The sequence below is a fragment of the Grammomys surdaster genome, unplaced genomic scaffold, assembly GCF_004785775.1.
Source record: "Grammomys surdaster isolate TR1022 unplaced genomic scaffold, NIH_TR_1.0 958, whole genome shotgun sequence".
NCBI lineage: Eukaryota > Metazoa > Chordata > Mammalia > Rodentia > Muridae > Grammomys > Grammomys surdaster.
In genome coordinates this window covers 1,363,620-1,373,985 of record NW_021605377.1, presented here as the reverse complement: position 1 = coordinate 1,373,985, position 10,366 = coordinate 1,363,620, and the positions used below count along the sequence as shown (strand labels likewise).

The window sequence follows — 10,366 nt, the reverse complement described above, 5'->3', positions numbered from 1 at the left end:
CTCTCTCTCTCTCTCTCTCTCTCTCTCTCTCTCTCTCTCTCTCTCTCTCTCTCTCTCACACACACACACACACACACACACACAGAGGAATAAAGCAGCTCAGTCCCCATGGCCACCCCACTTGTTTATACAATACCTTTAGCATTAAGCCATCCACTCGAATATCAACATGCTCATCAGATTTGGAACTGTCATTCAACTTGTACACAGCCATGAACTGATTAAGACTCTGTTTTAAATCCAGTAGAAACTGGTTTAACCACAGAATGCTTCTTTCATCTACGGTAAACTGTAGTGCATTCAGCTGGCTATATAAGTTAGGAGACGGAACTGTGGAGAAAAAAAAAGTGTTGAGCACCATTAACGAACAGACAGTTAGGCTTCCATAGAAAAGATATTCTTAACAAGTTGTATTCTTCCTTTATCATACATGAAGCTAGATATGTGACCAACAGCAAATATAAACATAAAACATTTTTCTATGCTTCACTAACTGAAAAAACATAATTTAATGTAAATTAAATGCATAAACAGTACTGTCAGATTCACAGCAAAGCAATAGAACATCACCTTCTTAACACACGATGTCAAAATCATGGCCGAATGGCCTGCCGGTACAGCCTATCTATTTGCATCACAATCTGCATCCTCTAAAGCGGGGTGCCTGGCAGAAAGACCAAGAGGCACTAGCACTGCAAAGCCCACTCTCCTCTTAACAAAGGCCTACAACAGAGCTTTGAATACAGTAGCAACTGAGACGTCTCAGAGAACCCGTGACTCTACACTCTGGTTCCTCCCACTAAACGAATGCTGATAATTACAGGTTGTATCTCTTCTGAAAGTGCAAGTATATTAATCATAAAAACTACAGGGTTCAGAACAGCTTTATGAGGTCTTTATTCTACAAGACTAAGACTCCTGAGAAAGGACCCCAATTTTCCAGTAATACTTGATACACCAAGTGAAACTTCCCACAGTTTCTGATAACTATGAAAATTCTTTCAATGTATTGGTACTGCTTCCTACAGAACCAACTCTTGTTTTTAATTGAATACATATAGGCTGGGTTTTTTTCTTAAGCCCCTTTTTTTCTAGAGATAAGGTCTTCTCCACCATGCCTCTCCACCATGATGGTTCTTCATCCTCAAAGCCCAAGGCCAATGCAGCAGGCTGAGGATGGGCTGAAAGGTCTGCTACTGCCCTAAGTCATCCATGTCAAGAGCTGAAGGCCCTGTGGTAGGGAGAGCCTGAAGGATGGAAGGAGTAGACAGTGAGATGGTTCTCTGGGGCCTTGAGGACAATAAAGACATGACACAGGTGGAGAGGCAAGGTTACTGGTCCAAGGATAAACCATAAGAACAGAACACACAGCCTGAAAGTCAAACGTGGGCCTAGAGAGCAAGCTCTCCTTCTTCAGTCTGATCAAGATTTAGTAGAAATGGAACAAGCCATTCTAGTGGGATGGTGGATGGCCAGAGCACATGACTGCTAACAAAACTGATATAGGATTAAGTTTATATGCAGGAACTAAGACATCCAAAGAAATCCCAAAGCTTCCACAGCCACCAGGACAGGCATACAATTCATTTTAATGACCTAAACCAGCCTGGTCTATGCATATAAATGTCTTGATTCTTAGGCCAACATGCCTAGGACGTTTGCAAGGACACAGTAACTATACACACATATGTCTTCAGGTGGTAGGCGGAAACCCTGGACAGTGCTTCCCTCTCTTGTTAAGGCGCTGTAATTTGAACACTAACCTAAAGTACCTGAAATTGCATTCAGGTTCACAGAATGAAAACATGGCAACGAATGACAAGAGGCAAAAACTCTGAATGTTTCTGAAAAGTACAATCTCAAGAAGGAGGGAGGGAGAGACATGGTGTACTTTCTCCATCCTTGAGTGCTACAGTGAAACTTTCTAACTCGGCAGGCACAGACAATGTTGTCATAGGCTAAGTTAGGTCTCCAAGTGTTGTGGATGCTGACCACTAGAAGCAGTAACAATGGGTTGAAGACCATTTTGGAGTCTATATTAAAAGTAAAAAGTTTTACATGAATGGACCACTGTTATGGCACATGCTTTGAATTCCAGTAGTGGGGGCTGAAGCAGGAGGATCTTTGTGAGTTCAAAGACCGGCCTGGTCTAAAGTGCGAGCTCCAAAAAAAATAAAAATAAAAATAAAATAAAATGTGAAGCAAGAAACTAGGCATATGAGGTGTATGGATATGTGACTATTTGGTGACAGAGCTCTTGAAGAAATGAAGGCAAAGTGAGTCCATATGAGGCCCATGTCCCACATGGCTGATTGGATGCACAGTGGTGCACACTTTAATCCCAGCATTAGAAGGCAGAGGCAGGAGGCCAGTCTGGTCAATAAAGCAGGCCAGCCAGCCAGGGGTACACAGTAAGACACTGTCTCAATTTGTTTTTTTTTTTTTTAAAAAAAGGAGTCATGCAACCTAGAAACTAGTCTTAACTCCAAAGAAAAAAATACTTGGAGGATGAAATTAGTTAGGTATAACACAGAGGGATTCCAGTAAAGTCAGATAATGACAAACAAAGGGCCGCCATGGATGCCCTGGGAACAGCGTAACGCTGGGAAGGCAGCAATGGAAAGACCATGCTGTGTGTCAGGTGTGCTCTTCTGTTACTTAAAAGACCCTGGGAATATATTTCAACCTATGTTAACTCTATCTTCTTAGTCAGAAGAGGAGTTGAGAAAAACAACTGTGCACACAGAAGAATGGTGGAAAGCAAGAAAACGAAGGATCACATGTCATCAATTTGGTGCAAATAAAGAATAGCATGATAAAATAAATTTTCTAAAGTGATTTCTAAAATGCCTTATTTCATAACAAAAACAAAAATTATTTCATGAGTGTCAAAGATTCCCACTGAAACTCAAAGCCTACATTAATATGCCAACACTGGGCTGGGGAGGTGAGTCAGCTGCTCCTTCAGAGGACCTGGGTTTGATTCCCAGTCCCCATGTGGCAGCTCACAACCATCTACAACTCCAGTTCCTGGATGGAGATCCTCTTCTGGCTTCACTGAACACTATATGCAGGTGGTTCACAGACATACATACATACATACATACATACATACATACATACATACATACATGCAGGCAAAACATTCATATACATAAAATTGTCATTACTAAATAAATAAATCAGCATTAAAGAAAACAGGAAAGTCTCACAAGCATGAAGACTAGAGTTCTTAGAACCCTGTAACAAAAGCTAGGTGTGCCCGCCTGTAATCCCAGGATAGGAAGGTAGACAGAGCAGGGTTCCCTGGGACAGGCCAGCCAGCCTGCCTAACATACTTGGTAAGCTAGAGTCCAACAAGACATCCTGTCTCAAAAAACAAACTGGGTCAAGCATGGTGGCACATGCCTTTAGTCGCAGCATTCAGGAGGCAGAGATAGGTAGATCTCTGAGCTCAAGGCCAGCCTGGTCTACATAAAAAGTATCAGGCTAGACTGGTCTACAAAGCAAGAGTACCAGGATAGTCAGGACAACATAGTGAGACTCTGTCTAGAAAGGCCAAAGGAAAACCAAAACAAACAGACAAACAAAAAAATCAAAGTGGACAGTGCATAAAGAATGACATCAACCTGAAGTTGGTCTCTGAACTCTATACACACAAACATCTGTATACCTCCACGCACACACACACACATATGCACATGTAAAGATTACAATATAAAGGAAGACATTAATTTGAAAAATTCAGATGAAATGAAACAAAGACACATAATTTTAATATACAATCATTTTAACTTTAGGAAGCTAAAATAGCTTACAAGAGCCAAAAGAAATTCTTTATAGCTAAAAAGAAACTTCAATTATTCCTTTTTTAATAAAATGGGTTTTTGTATCTCTGACTTTGCCAATGGAATTTTATAAAATAAAATGACCATGCCTACATAACATTCATTCATACTTCATTTAACAAACAGCTAGTAAGCACAAAAAAGCAGAATAAAAGCACAAATTACAAATATAAAATCAATCACAAATGCCACAAGATTTCTGCCATCAAAGATGCCACAGAAGAAGACAAGAAGAGGTATGAACAACTATTAACAACATGTAGAAGTGTGAGGTACAAAGGTGTACATTTAAAAGAGGTGTCATTAAACACAGTGATAAGAGACAATTTTCCTGCATAAATTAATAATAGCTAAAATATTCATCAAAAGAATCCAATAATGAACAAACAATAACAAAGTAAACTCTCTTACTTGGAAAATCTTTCCCATCTGGATAGTAATATTCTGTGAATTCTATATAGATAGCTGACATTTCTTGTGGAAGATACAGAGATTTTTTGTTGCAGGAAATCATACTTTTAGGGGAAGAACGACATTGTTCTGCTGTAGAGACCTGAGAAAACAAGTTTGCTTAGATATTTCAGAAAAAAAAAATTTCCAAAGAATTTCTGCAACCTACACACTCATCACTTTTAAGCTCTTAAAATCACCTCCAAGCCAGCAAGAGGGCCTGCTCTGCAGGTAAATGTCCTCACTGCCAAGCCCGATGGCCTGAGGTCAACCCTGAAAGCCACATGGAGAATGAAGAGAACTGCAAGCTGTCCTCCGACCTCTACATATATGCTGTGCTGTGTGCAGGGGTGTGGGTGTCAGTGACACACTAAATATATAAACAGATGTGCAAAAATAATATCCAACATGAAATATCCATGAGCCATTCAGAAAACTCCATAACCAGTCATATCTTTATCAATTAAAAACTCAACTTTGTACACTATCTTCAGTAAACTTACTATTTTGAGTCTTTAAAATGACAGGGCAATAGTAATAAGTGTCTATTATTAGTTAATATAGATAAATAAGTGGCAGATTCTGGACACAGATTGGAATCAAGGTCAGAACTGTTTCTCAGTATGTTCTTTATGCTTCATAGGTTCACTATTAATATGAAAGAGTCTTAGAGTTTGTGATACTATGCAGATAGATGGTGGTGTTACTCATACATTGTGAATGTATTTAATATCAACAAATAGTAATTTTAAAAGAAGTATGGAAAATTGTGTCAATTTTATAGAAATAATTGATGTAAAACACAGCATAATATAAATAGTTCACTCAAGTCATTTGGTATCTCAATTATTTTCCAAGAGAACTATTATTTTTAAGGGGTGTGTGTGTGTGTGTGTTTTGCTGTTTGTTTTAACTATGTTTACCAAATGGCTCATTACATCAAAGTAATGTGTGCACACCAGGCTGGGGATGTAATTCAGTTGACAGGGCACTCACTTAACATATATAGACCCCTGAGTTCACTCTCCAGCTGGTTACTGTACAACCCAGGCCTGCAATCCCAGGACTTTAAAGGTGGAGTCAGAAGAAAAAGAAGTTCAAGGTCAACCTTAGCTACAAGGCTGGCACACCTGAAAGCCACTGTAGCAAAAAACAGTGCACCAGTTCTCAGCCAGGGACGTTTTATCAGTTTACTTATTTAGGCTAAGTTAGTAGGGTTGGAAATTGCTCTAACTGTTTCATTTGTTCAACAAATGTCTATATCCCTTTCCTATTTCCATTATCATCATCATCATCATCATCATCATCATTAGATTGTGAGTGTGTGTGTGTGTGTGTGTGTGTGTGTGAACTGTACATGCCATGGTACACATGTGGCAGTTAGAGGACACTTTATGGAGTCAGTTCTCTCATTCTGTCACAGCATGGGTCCCATGGATCAAATCAAGGCTTGGAACAGACACCTTTACCTGCTAAGCCATCTTGGGAACGCCACATGTATCTACTTCTTATACGAAGCATTAGGAGAGTATATTTTCTTTTGACAATGTTTCTTGAAATAATCAAACTTTCTGGTTACTTGTACAAATAGATTTAAGGCAATTTACATTGTATAATTTAAAAAGCTTCCTACACATTAAAGAAACAAACCCTTCTCAATATTGCCAACTTAATAAACAAAAGCATATTTTTAATTGTTAAAGTTATTGCAATTATGATGAAAATATCACTACTTTCTGTCACTTTTTACTTTTGTGGTTTTTAAAATGTTTCTGGATACAGAGTTTCTTCACCACACTATGAACAATTTGGTTTTATTTAAATGTTAAAATTTAAAGTCTAAAGCTAGACATGTGGTGCATGCCTTTAACCCTAGCACACTGGAGGTAGAGGAAGAAGTAAACACAGCTCAAGGCCAGCCTCAGCTACATAGGGCACTCAAGACTAGCCTATGCTAAATGAGAGTCTGTCACAAAGAAAAATAAAGCAATCAGCAAGTAAATGAGCTGCATTATATAAATAATTTGTAAAGAAAGCTATTGCACAGTAAGAAAATAATCAGGGCTTTACATATACTTAAATGAAACTTTTCAGCAAAACTTACCACAATAAACAATAACACTGAATAAATGATTATCTGAATATAAATGTTTTTATTTTTAAAGTAATATAATGCTTTGCTCCTGAAGATGGAGCTATTAGGCTATGTTGTGTATAACAGTGATGACTGAGTAAAGGATGATTACAGTATGATTGAGTAAACAGGGCATGTGAGGCAGAGTTGTCACAGAGAAGTCCATTCACAGCAGTTATTCTACAAGCGTTGAGCACAGCAAGAAAAGTGTCTCAGCTTCTTCCACACACACCACTGTGCTCTAAGAAACTTGGTCTCCCAGTACTCTGGGCTTTGCTCCTGCTCCCTAGAGATAATCAGAACCCATAATTTCCTATTCACAACACCAACTGATAAAGTTATAAAAACCAGAAGACTGTGGGTTGGGCTGGTGACACTGGATAGTCCTCTTAGTGGTTAGAGTTCGGGGAAAACGCTGGGTCATCTACCATCAGTCTACTCCAGGATGGTTCAACCACAAAGGCAATACTCCAAGGTGACAGCATGCACCTGCACCTCATGCTAGGGAGGAACCCAGGGCCTTCCGAATGCTAAGGAAGCTCTCTACCACTGAGCTACATCGACAGTCTGAATTTTACGTCTAGAAAGTTTCCAGACTGTACCCTGTGCACTGTTTCTATGGCAGGTTCTACTTTTTATCATTTTCTTTTATAGCCAAAATGAATTTATATAAGAGATTTCAGTGAGACCTGAGGCTTTTAAGTGCAGCACTAAGCTGCGTGTAATTTAGGTAACCCCGAGACTATAACTGGTGAAGAACCCTCAGCAATGATGACAGCCTTAGCACCACTCTCTTGACTTCAGCTTCTGTCAGTCAAGATGACAAAAATCAGCGAACTGATATTTTCTAACTCATATAATTAGATTTCATAAAATTAGTCTAGACCTTTAAAGATAAATGATGGTATTAGTTTACTGGGTTGCTTATACAATGGAAAGATTTACTACATACCTGATATATATTGAAATCTGCAAGTCTAACAACAACAGAACTAGACATGAGCTTAGCTTTTGATGGTTGAGATAATACTGAAGGTGTTTTAGGAGTCCCTTTCAGAGTTGAGTCTTTCTCTGTGAGAAACAAAAACTTTTAGTTTATTATGAAATTACTTTTCATAGGTAATCTGCTGTAGGGAAAGCTACTAGAAGCTGATTAGTGCTAAATTTCTCAAACAAAGTAATGCATATGGATATAATGATTATTTTTAAAACAATAATCATATCTTTAATTATATTTTAAGCCTCTCTCTTAGAATGTTAAAGTGAAATATTAACAAGCCACTTAAGAATATAAATATCATAAGTGCCTATTGCTATTATTGGTTCTATTAGTCTTAAAAATAGAAGGCTGAGTCAGCCGTTAAAAGCCCATAGTTCTTTACAGAGGATCCAAGTTTGGTTCCCAGCACCAGTGTTAGGCAGCTCATAACTGCCTGTAACTTCAATTTCAGGGGATAACTCCACGGGCATTCCACTCATGTGCACAAACCCGTACATAAACACACACGCATGCACATTATTAAAAATAAAATTATTCAAGTGTTTCAGCCTATACAATTGTTAAAATTTTAAAATAATGCTTAGAAATAATATTCATAAAAAATATATTCTCATCCCCTCTTTCCTCCCCGCTGCTTGAATATCAGGGGCATATCATTAGGTTAAATACCTGTTTGTGTGTGCTGGGGAGAGGAATGTGTTGGGGATTTAGGAGAACCTAAATTATGGTCCTTCATAGCCTGCTTAAGCATTTCAACGTTGCATTCGAATTCATGTAACAGCTCGTTAGCCCATCCGTTTTTTGTCTTAGTTGCATCACTAAAATACATCCAGTGACTGCAACTATCTCCTGCAAAATGAATATGAGGAATTTACTGCATGCATGATTTCCATTCTGTTACAGCAATGATTTTTACAAAACAGCCATTTTTCTCTAGAAAGCCAGTTTTCTTTTCTTTTGAGACATGGTCTTGATTACAGGCTTAAGTCATATAAATGTGTATGTGTGTGTGTGTGTGTGTGTGTGTATTACTTCTCTAACAAAAACAAAAGCAAGAAAGCAAATAGTCCAGAGCCCACACTTGGTGAGACAACGTTCAATTCAAAACTACAGAATCAGGCAATTTTCATTAGATGCTCAACTAACTGTCAATCATCTAATATAAACAATCTTAGAAAAACACCCAGAAAAGAACCTTTCAGAGACTTATCAAGTGACGAGCTATGATGTAGTATAAGAACTAATAAGCTGATGGCTGTCAGTGCATTTAAGGAAACAACAAGACGTCACAGTACAACTACCAATCATAAATACTTAACACATTTTGAGAGGACAAGACAAAATCAAGGGTAGGCTTCTTCTTAACAACTTACAGAAGTTTTAGGTACATATGAAAGTTAAAAAAATAAAATCTGCTCTATGACTAGTCTTGCCCTCTAAACTGAAAATAATCTCCATAGTTACAAGGCTTTTCTCCAACTTGGAGCTAATGCTTTCTAGAGTGACTGAGGCGTCATAGCTATTATCCTCCTGCCTCATCACAGTGCTGGAACCACAGGCCTGTGACAGCACAGCATCCACCTGCCAAGTTCTGTAAACCTTACCAATTAGAACAGGACCGGAAACACAGCCTTTCACAAAGAAACCAAGACAAACAGCGGAGTTTCTAAATCTGTCCCTGCTGATACAGAAATGGCGGGCACTGACAGGGAAAGCCTGAACACAACACGACACTCTCACTGCTTTTTAAAGTCCTGTAAGATTTTGGGATTTGTTTTCTCTTTTTTCTTTTTTTCTTTTAAATTCTGTTTTATTTAAATGGAAAACTAAGAAAATCTTTCAGTGCAGCCGGGTGTTAATAATCCTCTTCCTCATCATCACCAGCTCCAGCACCGCCCTGGGCTTTCTTGGCATTCTTCCTCTTCACTCAGCCTGGACGGCCACCACATAAGGAGAACAGAGGAAGAAGTCAATGTGCTTCTGGGAGTCCAGACGAACAATGAAGGATGGGATGTTCACCACCTGTTTGTGAACCCTGATGTGACGTTGGCGGATAAGCACACGGGCGTAGTGAATAGATTTGGCAGGCTCAGCTTAAAGACCTGGGTCTGCAGCCGTGTCTCCAAGAAATCCTCACTCTTCAGGCCCAGGATGTAATCCGGCTTCATCTTGCCCTCATCCAGCACCCCAATGCGAACAAGCCACCTCAGTAGAGTGATGTCTTCAAGCAGATGCCAAGGATCCTTCTCATCCCGTGTCAGCAGCTCCCGGGCCGCCTTACGGATCGTGGCCAGGGTAAACTTGACCCTCCACACCTCACGCTTGCTCTGGAGTCCACACTGTCCAATCTACTTTAGCTTCTGATGGAGTCACGATTTCTCGAAAGGTCTCCATGGGGTCACATAGGTTTTTGTGACAAACTCAGCTTCCAGCGATACAAATGCATGTTGCTATATTCTAAATTTGTATAAGCTTTAAAAGATGTATTTATGGTGAATGTGATTGCACACCCCTTTAATCCAAGCACTCAGGAGACAGAGGCAGGTGGATCTCTGTGAGTTCAAAGACAACCTGGTCTACAGAACTAGTTACAAGACAGCCAGGACTACAAAGAAACCTTGTCTCAAAACAAAACAAAAATGTATTTATTACTTATTTAGATAATTTTAATTCTTTCTCCCCTTCAACTTGTGTGTGTATATGTGTGTCTGTGTATGTGTATATGTGTATGTGAGTGTGTGTGTGTGTGTGTGTGTGTGACACGCTGTGGATCAAACCCATTGCCTCAAACATGCTATTCAAGTTCTCAACCATTTAGTGATACCTTAGCCCAAACTGGTCAGTTTCTAACAATTGCAGTTTCTAATAATCTATACTTCAATTTACTTCTAAGGCAATTCTATACTCCAGATAAAATGCTACCAAAAGAAAAAT

At 39.0% G+C, this 10,366-nt stretch overlaps 1 protein-coding gene and 1 pseudogene across 1 annotated transcript in view; both read right to left on the bottom strand.

Annotated features, from left to right (window-relative positions):
* Positions 1-10,366, bottom strand: part of Uhrf1bp1l (UHRF1 binding protein 1 like) — a 72,545-nt gene that overhangs the window by 16,632 nt on the left and 45,547 nt on the right. The window contains exons 10-13 of the mRNA XM_028783032.1: positions 8,102-8,281; positions 7,385-7,503; positions 4,260-4,401; positions 137-330 (exon numbers count right to left, since the gene is read on the bottom strand). Of these exons, the coding sequence (XP_028638865.1) occupies positions 137-330; positions 4,260-4,401; positions 7,385-7,503; positions 8,102-8,281 (635 nt within the window). The remainder of the gene's footprint in view (positions 1-136; positions 331-4,259; positions 4,402-7,384; positions 7,504-8,101; positions 8,282-10,366) is intronic.
* LOC114634408 lies at positions 9,288-10,213 on the bottom strand (annotated as a pseudogene).